Raw genomic sequence first — 24,564 nt, 5'->3', positions numbered from 1 at the left:
TAAACTTACTTAAATTACTTATCTATTAGTAAGTCGTTTTTTCGCTGACCTGCGACAATCTTCTGCGAGTCACGCAACGTCCACACTCGTCACTGGCAGAGCATTCATTTCTTTTAAGCGGTCGCTATTCTGGTTGCGACGCGGGGAGCGAATCTGTAAACAAGCAGCTCATTGGCTGGCTAGGTGTGCCACAAGCCAATCACAATCACTTGACCGGAAAGGCATGCGGTGTTGCCAGATTGGGCAGGTTTAGGTGCTTTTTGGCTGGTTTTGAACATATTTTGGGGTGGAAAACGTTAGCAATATCTGGCAACACTGAAGGCATGTCTGCTTGGGCGGAAGCCTTCTGCGGCAGTTACATTTTGACACGCGGGCAATGTTTCACCATAAAAAATTCCGTAATTTCCATCTGTTTTCCGCGATCACAGAAAATCATTGGCCCTATGAGAGTGAGACAGTGAGAGAGCCGCCCCCCCCCCCCCCCCCCCCCAAAAAAAAATCTTAACGGATTTACACGATTTGGAAAAATGACTTTTTTTTCAGAACCGAAAAAAACAAAGCTTCCGGCTCAACAGTATTATTTTGAGAAATAAAACAGTCTTTGGATATACATTTGTTCATTTTTGCATACATATTACTCATTCTCTGCAGTGGTCTGAATTATTTGTTATTAAATAGTTAATGTAAGTAAGTAAATGTTAAGTCAAATTTACTACTTTAAAAATACATTTAAAAAAAAATCGTGGGTGTATCGAATCGTGGGTCAAAAATCGCGATACGAATCGAATCGTGAGTTGGGTGTATCGTTACAGCCCTACTGCTCACAGCTTGGTGACGCTTGCAAGAGATGAGGCGAGTATCATTAATAACACGTATATATGCTGTATTTACTGTATAGACATGGGATCAGAAAACGATTTTATTTATAAGCAGTAGCCACATGGACCCATAGGGTACCTATGTTTCCCCCTTTGATTCACTTTTTTTTTTAAATAAATAAAAATAATTTTAAAATATAAAGTGGTGTGTAAAATGTACATAATTGTAGCTAACTAGGATTTTTTTTAATAAATAAAAATATTTTAAAATTGAGTGTGTAAAATATAATTGCAGCTTGTGGCTAGCGAGGATTTTTTTTTTTTTTTTTTTTAAATCCTATCACCATGCTTAAAGGTCATAGGCAACGGTCGGAGGTGGAACGTAGAATATCAACTTTGTCTAGAAGAACGACCCAAAAAGCGAATTCAATCTTCCTGGTGTCTAATTTGCACCCCGAAATTGAATAAAACGGTTAAAATATACTGTTTTGCCCAATTTCCGAAGGGTTGTTTACATCTCACTTATGCGCACTTTCACCGCCAGGGGGCCGTCGTCGTGACGTCATTTAAGCCACAGACCGGGAGCAGCTCTGTGTTTACCTGCGAACCGAGCCCACGTGTACGGACTTTGGTCGTGAGAGGTTGTGTAAAATGTCTGATAGCGATTTTTGAAGTAGGAACTCTCCAAATTGAATGTCGAGAGGTGAAACCGTATATGTATGAACCTCTGGCTGTTGCGAAGCAATCGGTGAATGTGGCTCACTGGTTTGACCGTGCGGCCTCGGAATCAGACAGCGACTCGGCCGACTCTGATCGCGGTGACCCCGGACCTCAACAAGACTCGCACCCAAACGATTTATCCTGGTAGTTATGATAAATTCCTACTTTCGTCGTAATACTAAATAAGAGCCCTTTTGAAGAATAATTAAACCGCCCTCCCTAGTTGATATAGGGAACGATTACTGGACAGTGCGCCGGTAGGCCACATTAGCCTGCCATCCGCGGCATTATACTATTTATAGCCGACTCTAAGCGAGGAAATATCCCTTTGTCTCATTTCCACAATGATTGTACAGGATCCCTCAGGATTCTTGACTTGTCAATTGCAAGCAAAAGTAAAAATGTTTCCCTCCAATCTTCTCCTTTTTGTTTGAGCGTTGCTGCTCCGTTTCTTCTTTGACTGCATGATTTTGTTTCACGCGCACAATCCACTCTCTCCGCCTCGTCTCCTCTTCCGGAAAAAGCCAACCCTGTCGCTCCGCCTCTCGCTCCGCTTTCGGTAAAAAGTAAAAACTTCTTCCTGAACCGGTCCCGTTGTTACAGTTCACTGCACAGCAATAAGGCATGGGGGTTTTTCTTTGGAAATTCCTGAACGCACGTTTGCACTCGAGCCAAACGGCAATGCAAGTAAGCTGAAGTGGACTCAACTCAAGCAGTTTGTTTGCCTTAAATGACGTCATGCGCCGAGTGGTCACGAAAATCACCGAACAGACATTTGCCGCGATCCGCGCTAACTTATTTTAATTATTACTTATTCTTGGGACCAGAAGAAAATTACAGAGGTTTTTTTTTTTTTAAAACACACAAAGTTTCAAATGTGCATAAAATTAAAACCATTGCCTATGAGCTTTAAATCGTGTCATTTTAATCAAATCCTTAAGCATTATTCATTTTTCTTATTTCTGTTTCTCGTAGTCAAGAACAATCCTCGATCGGGGAACTTCAGCGCTTTGGTGAGAGTGTTCCTGGCAAGAACCAAAGAACTGAAGATCTCAACCGAATGCCAAGAGTGAGTACAGATGCAACTTGATAAATATAAACGCTCCTCGACTGAAATTTCCTGCTCATAATCCGTTCACGGGTTCATTTTCAGTAGAATGTACAACCCCGATTCCAAAAAAGTTGGGACAAAGTACAAATTGTAAATAAAAACGGAATGCAATGATGTGGAAGTTTCAAAATTCCATATTTTATTCAGAATAGAACATAGATGACATATCAAATGTTTAAACTGAGAAAATGTATCATTTAAAGAGAAAAATTGGGTGATTTTAAATTTCATGACAACACCACATCTCAAAAAAGTTGGGACAAGGCCATGTTTCCCACTGTGAGACATCCCCTTTTCTCTTTACAACAGTCTGTAAACGTCTGGGGACTGAGGAGACAAGTTGCTCAAGTTTAGGGAGAGGAATGTTAACCCATTCTTGTCTAATGTAGGATTCTAGTTGCTCAACTGTCTTAGGTCTTTTTTGTCGTATCTTCCGTTTTATGATGCACCAAATGTTTTCTATGGGTGAAAGATCTGGACTGCAGGCTGGCCAGTTCAGTACCCGGACCCTTCTTCTACGCAGCCATGATGCTGTAATTGATGCAGTATGTGGTTTGGCATTGTCATGTTGGAAAATGCAAGGTCTTCCCTGAAAGAGACGTCGTCTGGATGGGAGCATATGTTGCTCTAGAACCTGGATATACCTTTCAGCATTGATGGTGTCTTTCCAGATGTGTAAGCTGCCCATGCCACACGCACTAATGCAACCCCATACCATCAGAGATGCAGGCTTCTGAACTGAGCGCTGATAACAACTTGGGTCGTCCTTCTCCTCTTTAGTCCGAATGACACGGCGTCCCTGATTTCCATAAAGAACTTCAAATTTAGATTCGTCTGACCACAGAACAGTTTTCCACTTTGCCACAGTCCATTTTAAATGAGCCTTGGCCCAGAGAAGACGTCTGCGCTTCTGGATCATGTTTAGATACGGCTTCTTCTTTGAACTATAGAGTTTTACCTGGCAACGGTGGATGGCACGGTGACTTGTGTTCACAGATAATGTTCTCTGGAAATATTCCTGAGTCCATTTTGTGATTTCCAATACAGAAGCATGCCTGTATGTGATGCAGTGCCGTCTAAGGGCCCGAAGATCACGGGCACCCAGTATGGTTTTCCGGCCTTGACCCTTACGCACAGAGATTCTTCCAGATTCTCTGAATCTTTTGATGATATTATGCACTGTAGATGATGATATGTTCAAACTCTTTGCAATTTTACACTGTCGAACTCCTTTCTGATATTGCTCCACTATTTGTCGGCGCAGAATTAGGGGGATTGGTGATCCTCTTCCCATCTTTACTTCTGAGAGCCGCTGCCACTCCAAGATGCTCTTTTTATACCCAGTCATGTTAATGACCTATTGCCAATTGACCTAATGAGTTGCAATTTGGTCCTCCAGCTGTTCCTTTTTTGTACCTTTAACTTTTCCAGCCTCTTATTGCCCCGTTCCAACTTTTTTGAGATGTGTTGCTGTCATGAAATTTCAAATGAGCCAATATTTGGCATGAAATTTCAAAATGTCTCACTTTCGACATTTGATCTGTTGTCTATGTTCTATTGTGAATACAATATCAGTTTTTGAGACTTGTAAATTATTGCATTCCATTTTTATTTACAATTTGTACTTTGTCCCAACTTTTTTGGAATCGGGGTTGTAATAGTATCTATGAACATGATGCTCAGTAATTCCTTCTGTCTCTGCAGTCAGCTGTTTATCTGGCAGGCCCATAATGCCCTGTTCCTGGTGCGCTGCTTACTCAAAGTCTTCATCAGAGAGATGAATGAGGAAGAGCTGCACTTACAGTTCACCTACCACACGAGGGCGCCAGGATCCTGCGGTACAACTCTCTCTCTCTCTCTCTCTCTCTCTCTCTCTCTCTCTCTCTCTCTCTCTCATATATGGGGGCTTTTTTTTTTTTAAATGTTTTAAGACACACAAACATGATGGGATGGTTCTCAAAGGCATTTCTATGATGCATGAAATGCATCATGATATTGAGGTTTACTCACAAAAATGTGTGCCCGCAGGGGGGACGCTGTCTCTTCAGTCATTTTTAGATAGGGTTTTTTTTTTAAATATAAGTAAACGTATTTTAATATTTACAAATCTCAAAAACTGATATTGTATTCACAATAGAACATAGACAACATATCAAATGTCAAAAGTGAGACATTTTGAAATTTCATGACAGCAACACATCTCAAAAAAGTTGGGACAGGGGCAATAAGAGGCTGGAAAAGTTAAAGGTACAAAAAAGGAACAGCTGGAGGACCAAATTGCAACTCATTAGGTCAATTGGCAATAGGTCATTAACATGACTGGGTATAAAAAGAGCATCTTGGAGTGGCAGCGGCTCTCAGAAGTAAAGATGGGAAGAGGATCACCAATCCCCCTAATTCTGCGCTGACAAATAGTGGAGCAATATCAGAAAGGAGTTCGACAGTGTAAAATTGCAAAGAGTTTGAACACATCATCATCTACAGTGCATAATATCATCAAAAGATTCAGAGAATCTGGAAGAATCTCTGTGCGTAAGGGTCAAGGCCGGAAAACCATACTGGGTGCCCGTGATCTTCGGGCACTTAGACGGCACTGCATCACATACAGGCATGCTTCTGTATTGGAAATCACAAAATGGGCTCAGGAATATTTCCAGAGAACATTATCTGTGAACACAATTCAATGTGCCATCCACCGTAGCCAGCTAAAACTCTATAGTTCAAAGAAGAAGCCGTATCTAAACACGATCCAGAAGCGCAGACGTCTTCTCTGGGCCAAGGCTCATTTAAAATGGACTGTGGCAAAGTGGAAAACTGTTCTGTGGTCAGACGAATCAAAATTTGAAGTTCTTTATGGAAATCAGGGACGCCGTGTCATTCGGACTAAAGAGGAGAAGGACGACCCGACTTGTTATCAGTGCTCAGTTCAGAAGCCTGCATCTCTGATGGTATGGGGTTGCATTAGTGCGTGTGGCATGGGCAGCTTACACATCTGGAAAGACACCATCAATGCTGAAAGGTATATCCAGGTTCTAGAGCAACATATGCTCCCATCCAGACGACGTCTCTTTCAGGGAAGACCTTGCATTTTCCAACATGACAATGCCAAACCACATACTGCATCAATTACAGCATCATGGCTGCGTAGAAGAAGGGTCCGGGTACTGAACTGGCCAGCCTGCAGTCCAGATCTTTCACCCATAGAAAACATCATAAAACGGAAGATACGACAAAAAAGACCTAAGACAGTTGAGCAACTAGAATCCTACATTAGACAAGAATGGGTTAACATTCCTATCCCTAAACTTGAGCAACTTGTCTCCTCAGTCCCCAGACGTTTACAGACTGTTGTAAAGAGAAAAGGGGATGTCTCACAGTGGGAAACATGGCCTTGTCCCAACTTTTTTGAGATGTGTTGTTGTCATGAAATTTAAAATCACCTAATTTTTCTCTTTAAATGATACATTTTCTCAGTTTAAACATTTGATATGTCATCTATGTTCTATTCTGAATAAAATATGGAATTTTGAAACTTCCACATCATTGCATTCCATTTTTATTTATGATTTGTACTTTGTCCCAACTTTTTTGGAATCGTGGTTGTAGTTTAAAAATGTCACACATTATGAAACAATATCATGATTTCTCGAAGTATATTGCGACATTTATCATGATGTACAGTATATTGTCGTATTGCCCAGGTCTATCTCTCACATACAGATGTGTATTTAAGTTATTCCACGAAATCGAGTCGTACATGAGCTGATAGTCGACGAGGCGCGTAGCCCTGAGTTGTCTATAATCCATGTATGACGAGATTGAGTGGAATAACTGTTTTATTCTATCCACATTCACTGGATTTTGAGAAACGGAGCATTTTTTTTATTTTTTGCAAGTTCGATCAATTAAAGCTTTATGCAAAATGTCTGACAAAATCATTTTCACTTGGTGTAAACAAACTGGTGAAATGATGAGCAATTTGTGAAATGCGATAATTCTTGAGAAATAATTAAAGTCTTTACCATCAAATATTTTGTTGCTTTGTATTTTGTGAGGGTTTGCTTTCCAGTTGAGTTTTTATTTCGTCTTCGGTTGTTTCAGCAACACGCGCCGCCATTTTGTTTTTCTCTACTCACGGTATATGAGCTGATGGTCTAGTAGTAGAGTAGCCAGTCAGAGCGTGTGATTACTCATATCCAGTGAATGTAGATAGTGTGTGTATAGTTATACCACAGTGCTGTTGAATTTTCTAATCTGATTTGATGTAACGATTTACATGATTCGAGTTATGAAATTTTTGAAAACAAATTAAATTAAAAATTATTGCCAAAAAAATTGCAGCATTGATTTTCTGGTTCTTTATCAACTTCGGTATTTCTTTTAAGTATTAAACTTTTTTTCATTTTCTTTATAACCAGCAATAATTTATTCATATTTGTAAAGGTTGGAGTAAAATATAACGGTCTATTAACTAAAATATTCCTTTTCTTCATTAACTTTGAATATTTATACTGCCTCTATCCGCTTCTTGTTTCTTTCTTTCACCAGTCTGTGAAAGAAAGAAAAAAAAGAAAAGAGCGAGCGCGCGCTCAGATTTGTTGTTAAATCTGTTGGTACACAATCGCACAGCAGTTCTTTCACATTTTAGATCTGTGTGTGTTGTGTGTGGTGGTTTTTTTTTTTTTTTTTTTTTTTTTGGTATGGTTTTGCAGTGTTAGAGCTGTGTTACTTCCACTTTCCGTGAAGTCATATGCATTCCCACGGTTGTATGGCTAAACAACACAATTAGAGCTAGGAATTTTTTTTTTTCCCTCACTTTTTTTCATGAATTCGAATTGTCAGATTTATATCATTTTTTTTAAATTATTTTTTTAATCATTGGACAATAGATCATGTTATTCCTATTGATTGGTCATAAGGTGTTGATTTAAAAAAAAATTTTCTCAAACAGGTTTAAATTAATGTGCTCGTTCAAATTTGTTATTGTTCCTGTGAGGAGAAGTTTATTTCAAATTTACGGAAGGAACGAGCTTGTTTCGCAGATGTTCCACAGTGTTAAAGGTCATCATAAAAAGGTGATGTTATTTAATAAATGCAAAATTGTTTGTTGTTGGGCAAATTGCTCTGGTACAAGAGGAATAAAACCCCGTTTCCTCCAGTGTGCATTTCAACACCGTGGTGTTTTTTTTTTTTTTTTTTTCCCCCCCCCCTCTCACTGCACACCAAGTGTTCTGTTCCTTACATATTTTAGATATATTTTGCTCAAAGTACTTGAAAAATTTTAAGTCAAGAATGAAATAGTGTCTGTGGTTTTTTTTTTTGCAAAGGCAAAATGTTCGTTTAATTGTGTGTGTGTGTGTGTGTTTCAGACATGAGTGGTGAAGATTTAATGGAGGAACTAATCTGTAACTTGGTTCATCTCGTGGTGGAGGTGCCACTCCTGTGAGTCACGGCTCTGAGTTTGTATTCATTTACCCTTTAAAAAAAAAAAGACATTTTCCTGTGTGCGCGTGCGCTGTGATCTGTCATAAGGTTTTATCACCTAATGAGTAATGTGGATGGGGCCAGTTTGTGGCGTTCCGCGCGCGCACGCACTGTCTCGTACGCTGATGTGTGAAGGTCTGTGAATAAGTGAATCCTGAGTCATGCTTTCAGTCTGACTCGGACACTGTTGGTTTTCTCTGAAACGATTTAGTTTATCCGTTTATTTACAGCTGTTAGTGAGTTTTATTTGAACTTGTAGCAGTGTAACACACAGGAGGGCGCTATCTGCCCTCTTCCTCATACAGAGGCTCAGGATTGGCTGGTGTCTGTGGGATTGACCAGAGAGAGAGAGAGAGAGAGCATGGCCCTCTGACTGATGGTTGCTCGGGATGGAGCTGATCAGTTGTGTTCATTCCCCGAACTTTCCTGCGTATCAGATGCCTTCATTATCCAGGCATCTGCTCCCGGGGGGGTTTAATATGAGGACATGTAGATTCTGTCCTGTTCTCGTCCCTCTCCTTCCCAAATGGAAACTATCTGATCTTGTGCATGTCAGTGGAATGTTCCAGAATGTCCTTGTCCTGTCTCTGCTTCATCATATCGAATACATTACACTGAGATGAGATCCTTAATGACCATCATGATGACTGTGGTGTGCTGTTCAAGCATGAAAGGCATCTCTTTTTTTTTTTTTTTAATTTTTCTGGTCTTTCTGTCTTGCTCTCTCTGTGTCTGTCTGTCTGCCAGCCACTTTGTCTTGCTCTCTGTCTGTGCGTCTCACGCTCTATCTTTGTCTGTCTGCCAGCCACTTTGTCTGTCTTGCTCTGTGTGTCTGTCTGTCTGCCAGCCACTTTGTTTCTGTCTGTCTCTTTTTGTCTGTGTCTCTCTGTCTGTCTGTCTGTCTCTTTTTCTGTGTCTGTCTGTCTGCCAGCCACTTTGTCTTGGTCTCTGTCTGTGTGTCTCACGCTCTATCTTTGTCTGTCTGTCTGCCAGCCACTTTGTTTTTGTCTGTCTCTTTTTGTCTGTGTGTCTGTCTGTCTCTCTTTTTCTGTGTCTGTCTGTCTGCCAGCCACTTTGTCTTGCTCTCTGTCTGTGCGTCTCACGCTCTATCTTTGTCTGTCTGCCAGCCACTTTGTCTGTCTTGCTCTGTGTGTCTGTCTGTCTGCCAGCCACTTTGTTTCTGTCTGTCTCTTTTTGTCTGTGTCTCTCTCTCTGTCTGTCTGTCTCTTTTTCTGTGTCTGTCTGTCTGCCAGCCACTTTGTCTTGGTCTCTGTCTGTGTGTCTCACGCTCTATCTTTGTCTGTCTGTCTGCCAGCCACTTTGTTTCTGTCTGTCTCTTTTTGTCTGTGTGTCTGTCTGTCTCTCTTTTTCTGTGTCTGTCTGTCTGCCAGCCACTTTGTCTTGCTCTCTGTCTGTGCGTCTCACGCTCTATCTTTGTCTGTCTGCCAGCCACTTTGTCTGTCTTGCTCTGTGTGTCTGTCTGTCTGCCAGCCACTTTGTTTCTGTCTGTCTCTTTTTGTCTGTGTCTCTCTCTCTGTCTGTCTGTCTCTTTTTCTGTGTCTGTCTGTCTGCCAGCCACTTTGTCTTGGTCTCTGTCTGTGTGTCTCACGCTCTATCTTTGTCTGTCTGTCTGCCAGCCACTTTGTTTCTGTCTGTCTCTTTTTGTCTGTGTGTCTGTCTGTCTCTCTTTTTCTGTGTCTGTCTGTCTGCCAGCCACTTTGTCTTGGTCTCTGTCTGTGCGTCTCATGCTCTATCTTTGTCTGTCTGTCTGCCAGCCACTTTGTCTGTCTTGCTCTGTGTGTCTGTCTGTCTGCCAGCCACTTTGTTTCTGTCTGTCTCTCTTTTTGTCTGTGTGTGTCTCTCTGTCTGTCTGTCTGTCTGTCTGTCTGTCTGTCTGTCTCTTTGTCTGCATCTTTTACTCTCTTCCTGCATCTTTTACTCTCTTCCTGCATGTCTCTTTTTGTTTGTGTATCGTCTGTCTGTCTCTCTTTGCCTGCCTTTGTCTCTCTCTCTCTCTCTCTCTCTCTCTCTCTCTCTCTCTCTCTCTCTGTGGGTTGAAGGATTTATTTATTTATTTATTTTATTTATTTATTCCCCCCCTCCTCACTGAAACAAAGATAGCGTCGGGTTTTTTTTCTCTCTTTTGTGTGCGTGTTCTCTCCACAGTCTAGTAGAGAACAGATTTGTCAGTAAATATTGCCCGTGTGGTGTGAGACGGAGTGTTTTTTTAAAGATCCTGTCGGCACCTCTGCTGTTTGTGTGAAATCGAAGGAGTGGGACTAATAGGTGAGATTTGGTGAAGGGGAGAAGCCCCCTCAGAAACGAACCCCGTATTTCTTGCTGGGTCCAGGCAGACCTGAGCAGGAATGTGTTTTATTTACTCTGGCTCCTGCGTATGGAACTCCGCTACACCGAGCCGCTCTATTGTTAAAGCGCCCAGAATGTTTTTATTTTCAGGTCCCTCTGTGTTGACATTCTGCTGATTTCCTAGCTACGTGCTCGACCAAAGAATCTTGGGCCACGTTCAAAGGTTCGAGATGTTCTAAACACGAGATGCTTTCGTTGCCCGTTCTGGCGCAGGTTATTACGTAGCTTCCACTGGTGATTGAGTTGTTCGCGGGAGGGGGGAGGAGGTGCCGAGGGAATTGTATTCGACCGGACGACAACAAGAAGTCGTGCGAGTGTGTTTATAAAGGTATAAACGATGTACGATTCTGTGCGCATGTATGATGTGGTCCCCTCCCCCAACCGCCACAAAACTGTTTATATAATCCTATGAGAAGTGGCCACAAGGGGGCAGAATGCAGACACTTTAAAAAGGTTTGTAGAAAATTATAATGGGGTAAGGATTTTTTTTTTTTTTTAAATACTTCTTGACCAATTGGGTCACATATTGAGGAGTTAAGCCAAAAAAACCACTCCTCTCGTCCCTAATCTGCTCGCCTGCGGATTCCCGCCCGCCAGCCAGCTCTCCGCTGTGGTGTAATAGCTACCAACCAGCTACCAGCGTCCTTCTTGTGAGGCCCTTAAAGCCAGCCTGCAGCATCTTTTCGAACTGCTGCTCATGCTGCGTCACAAGGCAACGTAAAAACGCACTTGGACAAAAGTACCGTATTTTTCGGACTATAAGTCGCACTTTTTTTTCATGGTTCGGCTGGCCATGTGACTTGTACTCTGGTGCGATATGTGTGTATATATATATATATATATTTTTTCACCGCAAGAGGGCGCTATGTAGCTTTGCATGCAAGTATGTGCCGTGTACTCTATTAATACCACTGAAAGAAAAAAAATACCGTTACAACTGACAACAACAAAACAAATTAGCGTTACAACAACGATGACTGAACAGAAATATGCCGCCAAAAAGAAAATCATATACTGCTGAATTCAAGCTGCAAGTAATTAAATATGCAGCTGAAAATGGTAATAGGGCAGCTGAACGAAAGTTTGGATGCAGTGAAAAACTTGTTAGGGACTGGAGAAAAGCGGAGGATAATTTGAAGGGAATGAAGAAGAAAAAAAAAAGCTAACCGAGGGCTAAAGGCTAGATGGCCACGTTTAGAAGAGGTGGTATACAAATGGGTCCTCGAACAACGCGCTGCCGGGAGAGGATTTTTTGGCTGATGCGACTTATGCCGCTTTTCCACTACCAACGCGGCTGAGTCGGGCTGAGCCGTGCCGTGCTGAGTCGGGCTGAGTCGAGCTGAGCGGGGCTGTTGGAGTTGCATTTCAACTACAACCATGCTGAACCGTGCTGGCTGGAAGTGGGTGGAAACATTGGGTGGAGTTAGCAAAAGTGGGTGGACGTCACGTGATGTCGTTAGGTGGCGCAAACAGTGACATCAGTGACCTTTTTAAGCGGTAGTCTCACGACCCAGAGAGTAAACAATAAACATGGAGTCGTTAGTGTTGCTGGTCTTGGTGCTGTGGCTTGTTGTCACCGACAACGCCAACAGATACTGGCAAGAGCGTATAGATGAGGCGAGGCGCATAAGGCTTCAGAAATTCTCGTAATTCTTCTTCTTCCGGGTTTACGGTGTTTACAGATCCCAGCGTGCTCGCAGGGCGTGTGTGGGCGTGTGAGGACACTCCTCACGCCCCTAGCCCCACTCGGCTTGGTTTGGCTCGCTTCAGCCCCACTCCAAAACCATGCGAGTTTTGGGTGCTGAGTAAGGCTGAAGCGAGCTGAGTCGCGCCGCTCTGAGGTAGTCGAAACGCGAGCCGTGTCGGGCTGAAGTGAGCTGAAAAAGGGTAGTGGAAAAGGGCCATTAAACTCCGGAGCGACGTATAGTCCGGAAAATACGGTACTTGCTGCCCTCTTCTGCAAACGTGACCTCACAGACCTCTACGGTTGGCTAGCGTCGCTGTGACGGACAACTTGTACTTCCCACCGAGTGAATATTTTAACAATTATTCCACGAAATCGAGTCGTACGTGAGCTGATAGCCGACGAGGCACGTAGTGTCGAGATTGAGTGGAATAACGGTTTTATTCTATCCACGTTCACTGGATTTTGAGAAATGGAGCATTTTTATTTTTTGCAAATCTGGTAACTTTATACAAACTGGCGAAATGACAGGAACAGTTTGTGAAAAATGCGTCGATACTGTATTTTTCTTCAAGAATTGTGTTCTATCAAATATTTTTTCCTTTTGAAATGAAAAGGTTTTGTTTTCGAGTAGGGTTTTTATTTCATCCGACACGCTCCACCATTTTGTTTTTCTCTACTCACTGTATATGAGCCAAGAGCTTAGTAGTAGAGTAGCCAATCAGATCGTGCGATTGCTCATATCCTGTGAATGTGGATAGAATAATTGTCAATTTCCGATATGTTGCTAAATGTTTCCAACATCCTCCTCATCGCCGGAGTTCCTTTTTTTTCTCTTTTTTTTCTCCTCTCCTTTTGTCTGTATTACCGATGATTGATTAAATGTGTTAAATCTTGATAGCTGATATTAGCTAGGACTCCTGAGAGTGGTGTCATGGTTGGTGTGAGAGCAGGGTCGTGTGTGTCGTCCGTCCCCCCCGCCCGGTGTCGGCACAAAAGTTGCTCTGTCTAGCACTTCTGGAGGGGGGGGGAACAGCACAGAAACCCAACTCCGAGGCTTTTAATGATCTTGCCATGTCTTCAGCTCACTGGACTAATCCACATTCATCCATTCGTTTGTGTGGGTTCTATTTCGTTTCTACTGACCGCCAGAGGCGGTGCTTTCAGCACATGGATATCCATCACACGAACGTGCAGGTCGAGTAATAGTAACAACAAAGTCACGTGTGACCTGGGTGACGTCACCCCGTGACCCCGGCATAAAAGACCGGTAAACCCAGGAAGTGACCTCTTACATCTTCTCGCGTTTGCAGGTTGCGAGTTGGATTGAAATTTGGACAAAGCGCTGTGGTAGTTTCGTTACCCGTAGGGTTGGGGCTGTGCTTATGCACCCTCCAAGAAACTGCGCTAAGTCCACCAACTCTTTTCTTCTTGTCGTTATATTGATTTATTACTCCGTAAGCTGAGCGCTCTCGCTCGGTGGAGTTAGCTGATTAGCCCTCCGGGGCGGTGTCCTCACCGCTGGAGGCCGGCTTGTTTTCGCTTCAGGTAAGCGGGTTTCATTATTTAAATTAAAGCGGCGTTCCTCTCGCCGCTGTTTATCAGTTCTGCGGCGCTCGGCGCCTATCCTTGTTAATATTATTAACCACCTTGTTTTGTGTAGCCTCGCCGCCGGCCTGTTCACAGGCCGGCTGTCTTGTGTGTTGTATTCGTATTGATTTATTACTCCGTTAAGCTGAGCGCTCTCGCTCGGTGGAGTTAGCTGATTAGTCCTCCGGGGCGGTGTCCTCACCGCTGGAGGCTGGCTTGTCTTCATTCAGGTAAGCGGTTTTCATTTCATTTAATTTTAAGCGGTGGTTCTCGCCGCTGTTTATCAGTTCTGTGGCGCACTGCGCCTATCTTTGTTAATATTATTAACCGCCTTATTTTGTATAGCCTTGTCTCCGGCCTGCTCACAGGCCGGCGGTCTTGTGTTGTATTGTTTGTTACTCCGTTAAGCTGAGTGCTCTCGCTCGGTGGAGTTAGCTGATTAGTCCTCCGGGGCGGTGTCCTCGCCGCTGGAGGCCGGCTTGTCCTCATTCAGGTAAGCGGTTTTCATTTATTTAATTTAAAGCGGTGGTTCTCGCCGCTGTTTATCAGTTCTGTGGCGCACTGCGCCTATCTTTGTTAATATTATTAACCGCCTTATTTTGTGTAGCCTTGTCTCCGGCCTGCTCACAGGCCGGCGGTCTTGTGTTGTATTGTTTGTTACTCCGTTAAGCTGAGTGCTCTCGCTCGGTGGAGTTAGCTGATTAGTCCTCCGGGGCGGTGTCCTCGCCGCTGGAGGCCGGCTTGTCCTCATTCAGGTAAGCGGTTTTCATTTATTTAATTTAAAGCGGTGGTTCTCGCCGCTGTTTATCAGTTCTGTGGCGCACTGCGCCTATCTTTGTTAATATTATTAACCGCCTTATTTTGTGTAGCCTTGTCTCCGGCCTGCTCACAGGCCGGCGGTCTTGTGTTGTATTGTTTGTTACTCCGTTAAGCTGAGTGCTCTCGCTCGGTGGAGTTAGCTGATTAGTCCTCCGGGGCGGTGTCCTCGCCGCTGGAGGCCGGCTTGTCCTCATTCAGGTAAGCGGTTTTCATTTATTTAATTTAAAGCGGTGTTCCTCGCCGCTGTTTATCAGTTCTGTGGCGCACTGCGCCTATCCTTGTTAATATTATTAACCGCCTTATTTTGTGTAGCCTTGTCTCCGGCCTGCTCACAGGCCGGCGGTCTTGTGGGTTGTATTCATATTGTTACTCCGTTAAGCTGAGTGCTCTCGCTCGGTGGAGTTAGCTGACTAGCCCTCCGGGGCGGTGTCCTCGCCGCTGGAGGCTGGCTTGTTGTCGCCCAGGTAAGCGGTTTTCATTCATCTAAATTAAAACGGTGTTTCTCGCCGCTGCTTATCAGTGCTGTGGCGCACGGCGCCTATCCTTGTTAATATTCCCGACCACGGGTGTGTTCGCCCGGTCGTTTTTCATTACCGCCTGATTGTTTATTTTGGGCTGCTTACTTGGGGTGTTCTCGCCCTATTTTTTAAGTTCCCTTCTGCCAGCCAGGCGTCATGGACCTCTTCCCTCGCTGCGCCAACTGCCGGTCCCCCTCGAACCGGAGGACGGCCACCGCGAGTGCCCCTCATGCCTGGGTATTGATCACCTGCGGCAGGGGCTGACGGACATGGCCTGCGCAGACTGCATGTGCCTGAGCATCCAGCCAACGCTGAGGGCTGCATTGGCCCGTCTGGGGTTGGACACGCCCCGGTGGCCCAGCATCAGAGCGCTTTCTTCAGAGGTCCCACATAGCCTTCCTCGTTGTCTGTTCCGCCCTCGGCCTCATACATCGAGGAGTTACAGAGGTGTTGGGCGGACCCTAGATGATGGCCTCCTGCAGATGCCCAACATTGAGAAGCGGCTTTCATTTAAATTAAAGCGGTGTTTCTCACCGCTGTTTATCAGTTCTGTGGCGCACAGTGCCTATCCTTGTTAATATTATCAACTGCTTGTTTTGTGTAGTCTTGTCTCCGGCCTGCTCACGGGCCGGCTGTCTTGTGTGTTATATTCGTATTGGTTGTTACTCCGTTAAGCTGAGCGCTCTCGCTCGGTGGAGTTAGCTGACTAGCCCTCCGAGGCGTGTCCTCGCTGCTGGAGGCCGGTTTGTTGTCGCTCAGGTAAGCGGTCTTCATTCATTTAAATTAAAGCGGTGTTTCTCGCCGCTGTTTATCAGTTCTGTAGCGCACGGCGCCATCCTTGTTAATATTCCCGACCACGGGTGTGTTCGCCCGGTCGTTTATTTTTTATTTCCGCCTGATAGTTTATTTTGGGCTACTTACTTGGAGCGTTCTCGCCCTATTTAAGTTCCCTTCTGCCAGCCAGGTGTCATAGACCCCCAGACGCTGGAGGGGACGAGCACGGCATCACGGGAGCTGTGTGACGCGGCTCCAGGCCTTTGCCTACTCGTCGCGGGAACTGGGCCGGCTGATGTCGTATCTCACCCTCGGCCGCCAGCAGATATGGCGGGCACAGTCCCCTCTGGCCGAGCCCGACCGGCGTGTGCTGCACTCTCTCCCTGTTGTCCCCGGGGAGCCGTTTGGCGAAGCCACTCAGCAAGCCCTGGATCGGAGTGCCCAGGTCATCTAGGCGTAACAGCAGTTCGCTGGCCCCCGCCAGGCCCACCACCATGGCAATGCTGCCCAGTCCTTCAGGGGGCCCACACCGACTCTGTCTCGGCCACGCACCCGCCAGGAGACCAGACGGGTTGATGACTTTCGCCACCCCACCACCTCCCGGACCCGCGGTGCCGCCCCCTACACCCAGTCCACTCCTTGTCGCCCCCATGGTGACCGACGGGGGCGCTCTGGACGGCGCTGACATCAGCGCGCCGGCGGTCGGCCGCTTTTCCAGCGAACAGCTCCAAAGCTGGAGAGCGTTGACCCCTGGGTGCTGGTGACCCTCACCGAGGGTTACCGCATCCAGTTCTGCCGCCGTCCACCACGTTTCATGGGGTCAAACACCACCGTGAGCCATCCGGGGAAGTCCCTCGTCCCCCGGCAGGAAATCGCCACCCTCCTGGAGAAAGGAGCAGTCTCTCCCGTCGACAGGCAGAGACAGCAAGGTGGGTTCTACTCCAGGTATTTTCTGGTTCCGAAGGACGGCGGTATCCGCCCGATCCTCGACCTGAGGTCCCTCAATTCCCACTTGAGGACCATGAGATTCCGCATGCTGCGTACAGTGGATGTCTTACACCACATCCAGGCGGGCGACTGGTTGTCACCTTGGCCTGAAAGACGCCTACTTCCATGTTCCCATTGTGCCACACCACAGGCAGTTCCTGCGGTTTGCCTTCGAGGGCCAGGCTTTCGAGTTCAATGTTCTGCCCTTTGGGATATCGCTGGCACCCCGTGTGTTCACCGGGTGTGCGGCAGCGGCATCGGCACTACTTCAGGCAAGGGGTTTGCGTGTCCTGCCCTACCTGGACGACTGGCTTGTCTGTTCACGGTCAGCAGCTCAGGCCCGCACCAACATCGCGACTATGCTCTCGCATGTCGTAGAGCTGGGGCTCAGGGTGAATTACAAGAAGAGCTCGCTGGTGCCCAGCCGGGGACGACTTTCTTGGGCGTGCACCTGGATTCGAGGTCGTTGATGGTAACTCTTTCCCAGACAAGGATCCACAACATCCGCCTACTGCTTGGCCGCTTCGGACGGGGTAGGTCACTCGCCCTGAAGACCTTTCAGTGCCTGCTGGGCATGCTTACGGCAGCCTCCTCTCTGGTCCCGCTGGGACTTCTGGACTTGTGCCGCTTCAGAGGTGGTTCAACGGTCTCCACCTCCACCCGGTGCTGCATGGGCGCAGCACATCAACGTGCTGGAGCTACGGGCTGTGTTCCTCGGCCTACAGCACTTCCTCCTAGGTCTGACCGGCAGACACGTTCTGGTGCGGACGGACAACGCTACGGTAGTGTACTACATCAACCACCAGGGAGGCACAAAGTCCCTCCAGTGCTTGGAAGTGGCTGGCCAACTTCTGCGGTGGGCCCATCGACATCTCTTGAGCCTGCGTGCCATGTACTTGCCAGGCACTGCCAACAGGGCAGCAGATCTGCTGTCCCGCCAGGACCCCGATCCCGGGGAATGGAGACTCAACCCAGCGGTGGTTCTCGCCATCTGGGAACATTTTGGCAGGGCAGAGGTGGACCTCTTTGCCTGCCGGGAGTCGACACACTGCCCTCTGTGGTTCAGCCTCCACGGCCCAGTCCCCTGGGCCAGGATGCGCTGGCGCATGCTTGGCCGAGGCAACTGCTGTATGCCTCCCCCCCTCTGCTGCTGATCATGCCAACCCTACACAGGGTTGCGATGGACCACCACGGGCTGCTGCTTGTCGCCCCCCCGGTGGCCGGGCAGAGTGTGGTTCCCAAGTTGCTGCAACTTCTGAACGGCGACCCCTGGTGCCTGCCAGTGAGGACTGACCTGCTATCACAGCTGGGAGGGCAGATCTGGCACCCGGATCCAGCCCGTCTGCAGCTCTGGGTATGGCCGCTGAAGGGCCGGACCCCCTGCGAGGTCCTTGTGAGCCGGCAGTGGTCAATACCATTGCAAGCTCTCGGGCACCCCCCACCAATGCCCTCTATGCCAACAGATGGAGGCTTTTCTCCAACTGGTGCTTAACTCGGGGGGAGGAGCCTACATGCTGCCCCCTGCCGACCATTTGACTGTTCCGCCAGTCTCTGCTTTTGATAAGGGTCTTACCCCTGCCACCATCAAGGTCTATGCAGCTGCCATCTCTGCTCAGCATGCCAGAGTTGGGGGAAGGACCGTGGGGTCCCACGCCTTGGTGGCACGTTTCTTGAAGGGTGCTCTCCGGTTGAGACCCCCCCCGACGGAGCCGGGTACCCACATGGGACCTTCATTGGTGCTGCAGGCTCTCTGCGACGCACCGTTCTGAGCCCCTGCTCACGGCAGACATTTCATGGCTCTCCCTGAAGACTGCTTTTCTTCTGGCTATTACATCGACGAGGCGTGTCGGGGAACTACACGCGCTGTCAGTCAGTGGGGAGTGCCTGCAGTGGCACTCCGGCGACAGTGGGGTCACCCTGTGGCCTAACCCCTCTTTCCCCCCAAAGACCCTCTCTGCTACCTTCGTCAACCAGCCCCTTAGCCTTGCGGCGTTCGAGGCGGGCCATGGTGAGAGGTCGGAACTTTTGTGCCCAGTTCGCGCCCTCAGGGTGTACGTGTCGCGTACAGAGGGCTTCCGTAGGAGTGACGCCCTGTTTCTGTGCCACACAGGACCGTCGAGGGGTCTGGCGCTCTCTAAGCAGAGGCTATCCAAGTGGATAGTCGAGGCCATATTACATGCCTACAGGCACAGTGGCTTCCCGATTCCTCCGGCTGCCAGGGCGCACTCTGCACGGGGCGTGGTAGCCTCATGGGCATCACTGAAGGGCGTGCCCCTTTCAGACATATGCAGCGCAGCCTCCTGGGCTTCCAGCTGCACCTTCACCAGGTTTTACCGTCTTAATGTCGTCCCACATAATTCTGTGGCGACGGCTGTCATTCCAGGCCCGTCGCAGCAGCACTGGGTACGGGTAGGCACTCCTCATGACCTGGTTGGTATTAGTCATCCATGTGCTGAAAGCACCGCCTCTGGCGGTCAGTAGAAACGAAATAGAACGAGGGTTATGTATATAACCGCGGTTCTATGAGTTTCGGATGACCGCCAGAGCTTGGCAGTCACTCGGAGTGTACACGAGAAGATTTGCCAAGAGGTCACTTCCTGGGTTTACCGGTCTTTTATGCCGGGGTCACGGGGTGACGTCACCCAGGTCACACGTGACTTTGTTGTTACTATTACTCGACCTGCACGTTCGTGTGATGGATATCCATGTGCTGAAAGCACCGCCTCTGGCGGTCATCCGAAACTCATAGAACCGCGGTTATATACATAACCCTCGTTTTATTTTATTTTTTTTTTAAGGCTGTGTTTGGAAAACCTGGCTCTCGTAGTTCCATTAACTGTTGGTTCAGTGTAAATAGTTTACACTATAAACGTGAAGCCGTATGTGTCAGCAGGCCTGCGTGAGGACATTACCGCTGACTCAATCATAATTAAATGAGTCCCACGTAATCATTAAGTGGTTAATTTGACTCCTTAAACCCTGTGCTAACTGCCAATTAAAGTAATTAAATGAACACTCGTGCCAATAAGCAGGCCGAGTAAATGGGGAAGTTACACGTCGGCTTTTTGGCTCAACGGTGCCAGAAAAACGATGGAACGTCTTTGATGCATCTGTGGTGGTGGGGATGAATTTGAACAAATGATTTGATTGAATCATAAGTCATGATAAGAGCTTTGCTGTTTGTGTGTGGAACTTTTTTTTTTTGGCATACATTTTATTTATATATATATATATATGGGCGGCACGGTGGTGTAGTGGTTAGCGCTGTCACCTCACAGCAAGAAGGTCCGGGTTCGAGCCCCAGGGCCGGCGAGGGCCTTTCTGTGCAGAGTTTGCATGTTCTCCCCGTGTCCGCGTGGGTTTCCTCCGGGTGCTCCGGTTTCCCCCACAGTCCAAAGACATGCAGGTTAGGTTAACTGGTGACTCTAAATTGACCGTAGGTGTGAATGTGAGTGTGAATGGTTGTCTGTGTCTATGTGTCAGCCCTATGATGACCTGGCGACTTGTCCAGGGTGTACCCCGCCTTTCGCCCGTAGTCAGCTGGGATAGGCTCCAGCTTGCCTGCGACCCTGTAGAAGGATAAAGCGGCTAGAGATGATGAGATGAGCTGTATATAAAAAGATGCCATGAACCTTCTTCTGTCTTTCTCCGAGTTGCCTTTTAATGAAGATCAGGCACTTGTTCTCATTGGGGGCGGAGCTTGTTTCTGGTCCAGAAAAATCGGTCATTTTCCCCAAAAACATCTTGATTAGTGAAGAGTTCAGTGTTGGGCTCACTTGCGTAATAATAATAAACACTCCAGAACATGCTGTTATCCGAAAATAATAAACTTCATGGTGGTAACGCTGACCCCACTTCATCTCCGTGTTTTGCTGTTGATTTATTTTCCTACACGCGCAGACACACTGCCAAGTGTGTGTGGTTTTTAAAATTATTATTATTATTATTATTATTATTTGTGTTTTTATTTTTTTCCCCTCCTTTCCCCTTGCACTGTGTGTGTACCCGGAGTTGGTGTAAACTGGCACCTCTGTGTAAGTTTCCAACAATAGCAGCAGTCTTCCGTGTGTGTGTGTGTGAAAGTAAAAGGTGTTTGTGCCAAGTGGAAGTGAAGCTGGAGCGGCTCGGGAAGGAAACGGCGAACAATGAGCGAGCGCTCCGAGTGAGAGTGCTGCGGGGGTCCGAGAGTTCACTTCATCACCACTACAATAAGCTCCAGGCCTGAACGACTCAGTGAGCGCAGATGAATTATGCCCAACATGAATAATGTGAATGAACTCTGCTCGCGAGTGCACATTAATAACGGCGCGTTTTCCGATTTGCCTAAAAGGTGTTGCCCTTCTACACTTCATTTCTCAGCGACGCTTTACTGTAATGGAGTTGTACGTAATTAACTCTGAAGTGTGTTGTAGCTCAGAGCTCTGTTTTAATGGAATATGAATTCTGTGATGATGATGATGAAGAATAGCGTCCTGCAGACTTTTCAGACTTTTTTTCTTCTTCCTGCTGTTTCAGCGACATCACTTACAACATCCTGTTCGAGGCGGTGACCACCCTGCTGGTTCTGTTGTCCTATCAGCTGTTCCACAAGGACATTCTGAGGGAGGGCCGTGTCTATCGGTGCCTCACCAGGGGGCGATGGTGAGTATGCAGGCTGAACGAGCGTGCATCGTACGTACGTTTTTGTTTTTTTGTTTTTTTTTTTAAAGCATGCATGAAGGAATTTGAGTGATTTGAATAAAACACTTGCTGTTGTAGGGGAAAAAAAATCAATGACTGTATGATTTGAAGAGTCATCCCAAGTTATAAAGTTGATTGTTTTACAATAATGTTAAGTTTTGGTGTTTTTTTTTTTTTTCCCCCTTTTACAACAAAGAAATTTGACATGCTCCCAACACCATGCTTCATTTATTAAAGATCAGCCTTTTTTTGAAATCGCTTTATCGTTGTGTTGAACGTTACGGAACGTCCATGCAAGGAATTCTTCGTATTGTTCACGTTATAGCAGCTCCAAAGACGTGACTACTTATTCGAACCAGTGCATTAATATGAACCAATCATAGAATCGACACCTGACCAATCAGAATTCAGTCTGTTAAACCCAAACTCGCGTTGTCGTACTTGAGGCTGGTCTCGAGACCACTTTTTTCCTGTGTTCACACTTGTACCGGTACGAAAGTGGTATAACTGTATCGATACAAAGTATACCGGTACAGTTTAGTGCATCTGTCCACGCTAGCGAGAAATGTTTGCGGTTTTCTTTCACGGTAGTTGAAATGCGCGCGCGCGCGAAATGTTTCCGTGGTTACCGAGTAACTTCCTTCCCAGAATATGGCGGATGAAACAACGTGTGTGTGCTTTTTGTTGTCAGTGTACAGTCTGTATTTCTGGTGGTCATTTATTCAGTCGAATCGTATAAAACGCGCAAGGCAGTTGAGAAAGAAACAAACGAATCTCCGTTCTTCACTATTTTATTCAGCGAAGACATCGATTGAGGTGTGTGTGACTTTGCGCATTATATTTGTATCGATACAGAGCCGCTTCATCTGTCCACACTACGCGAAGCGCTACTGTACCGGTACGAAACCCATACATTTGTGGGTTTCGTACCGATACAGTTATACCGCTACAGTACCGGTATAGACCCTTTTCAGTCACGTGACTTTCGTAAACGCGACCACCATTTTGGACATGTAGCGGACTTCGGCTCGAATTGGTTTGAATGCGAGGAAGGCGACAAACAGAGAACATACAAGAAAAAGGAGCGAGATGCAGAAAACACCTTCACTATCCAGCGACGTAGGGCATTTACAGGGCGAGCAGAGGGAGAGGTATTTGCAAAAATTGAGGTTAGCAGGCTTAGAGAACGACGTTTATCTGCTTCCGCCTGGATTGTTCACTGACGTACGGAAGTACACGAAGCCCTCGTCTTTACCTGACTTCGGCCCACATGATCTGTATACCTATGTCGTTAAAAACCCATCGCCATACACAGGTATTGATCTGAAAACTCTTGTTTGAACACTTTTATTTGTAGGCAGTGCTTAATTTGTAAAGTGGGAGGTCCCGGAGCGCAGAGGATGAGCGGCTCCGGTGCGGAAAAAAAGAGGGGGAGAGGGGGGCGCGGCGCTGCGCTTCTGGGCATGTTTTGTAATAACACTGCAAATTAAGTTCATCTGCAGATATTTTGTGGATGTCGTTTCATGAGAGAAATCACCAACAAGACAGATATCAAAATCAGACATTAACACTAAATAAACTCGCATTTTTTTATTTAATTATTTATTTATTTATTTATTTATTTTTTGCTACATAGTCAAAAGAGGTGTCGGATCACCGGATCCAGTGTAAATAGCTGCCGGAGCCAACGCCCGAGGTTCCGGAGCGCGCTCCGGCTTGCTCTCCCTCAAATTAAGCGCTGTTTGTAGGACACTGCCTCTGATCTGTCCTACAGTCTACCAACAGCAAAGGAACACAACGCTAGCTAATGTCGTTAGCGAATAGCTACCACAGAAGAACAAAGAGGTTACAATGGGTTATTTTAACCTATTTGGTTACACACTCGCCGCCACAGAATGTTAACAGCAATGTAATGCCTTTTCTGGCTAATTTTATTCGTCTTACCTCCAACAAAGTGGTCATTGCACAAGCGCTGGTATGCCGAGGGCTGCCAATCTTTCCTGTTTATGGCCGCTATCCATCTTCTCCGTCGGGATCCGATAAAATGATAACCCTTGCCTTGTTTGTTGATGGTTACTACATCCAGGTGCACAACAATATAGTGGCATGATGGAAGTCTTGCTGAAAATAAACACTTTCTTTGCTGCCGTTCCTCAATGCCGGCTGTGGTAAACTACTGGTAGTACACGTCCAAAATGGCGGCCGCGTTTGTCGTGACGTCACGTGAAAAGGGTCCATAGTTGCTAGTGTGGACAGGTGTTGCGGGACAAAAGTAGTTTCGTATCAGTACAAAATCCCTAGTGTGGACAGGGTATCAGACGGTCTTGGTCTTGTTTCGGAATCGACCTCTTTTTTTTTTTTCTCATACCTGGAGGACTCTGGATTTTATTCCAAGACCGGTCAAGATGACGCCCCGTGGGGATTTCGATTTGTTTATTCGCATTGTTAGTGTGATTTTTGAAATGTAAAACTTCTTGTTTCAAATGCGGCCAATAACGTGACTCCATTGCTAATTTGAAGTTTTTCTTCCTATTAACTGTGGTCACCCCTCCCCCACCCCTCTTCTCTCTCTCACACACACACACACTGGTCTGGTTGTAGTCTTGGCTTGGCGTTGTCTCGATACACTTCGGTCCAGGGTTTTTAGTCGAGTCACTAAACCTCGAGTCCCCAGTGTTCAAATTCAAGTCGAGTCCACTATTGGCCCGATAACAAGACCCCACCTGCACCGTTTGACGATGGCTGTTTCAGCACCGTTAACATTAGCTTGTTCCTGAACGTGGCGTATGAACGGGTGAACGCGCGTCTCCATCAGGGAGCGTGAAGTATTCTGTCAGAGACGGATGTAAGCGCAGAAGGTGCATTTATTAATACAAGTAAAGAATCCAGAACGGTAGGTAAAATCGTGAAACGGGCAATAGGTTGAGCGATGCGCAAACGGGCTATTGTAGACGAGAAACAGGAAATAAGGCTCTGTAATGAGTTGCGTTGCTGACACAGTACTTGGCAAAG

General features: G+C 46.5%; 1 protein-coding gene across 1 annotated transcript in view; it reads left to right on the top strand.

The window, feature by feature from the left end:
- The window catches only part of dym (dymeclin), a 213,472-nt gene that overhangs the window by 32,152 nt on the left and 156,756 nt on the right, over positions 1 to 24,564 (top strand). Inside the window, exons 4-7 of the mRNA XM_060935419.1 lie at positions 2,514 to 2,607; positions 4,354 to 4,487; positions 8,019 to 8,091; positions 21,388 to 21,513. Of these exons, the coding sequence (XP_060791402.1) occupies positions 2,514 to 2,607; positions 4,354 to 4,487; positions 8,019 to 8,091; positions 21,388 to 21,513 (427 nt within the window). The remainder of the gene's footprint in view (positions 1 to 2,513; positions 2,608 to 4,353; positions 4,488 to 8,018; positions 8,092 to 21,387; positions 21,514 to 24,564) is intronic.

The sequence above is a fragment of the Neoarius graeffei genome, chromosome 12 (genome assembly GCF_027579695.1).
Source record: "Neoarius graeffei isolate fNeoGra1 chromosome 12, fNeoGra1.pri, whole genome shotgun sequence".
In the NCBI taxonomy this organism is placed as follows: domain Eukaryota; kingdom Metazoa; phylum Chordata; class Actinopteri; order Siluriformes; family Ariidae; genus Neoarius; species Neoarius graeffei.
Note: the sequence above shows the minus strand (reverse complement) of the source record. Positions and strands in the feature narration are given on the sequence as shown.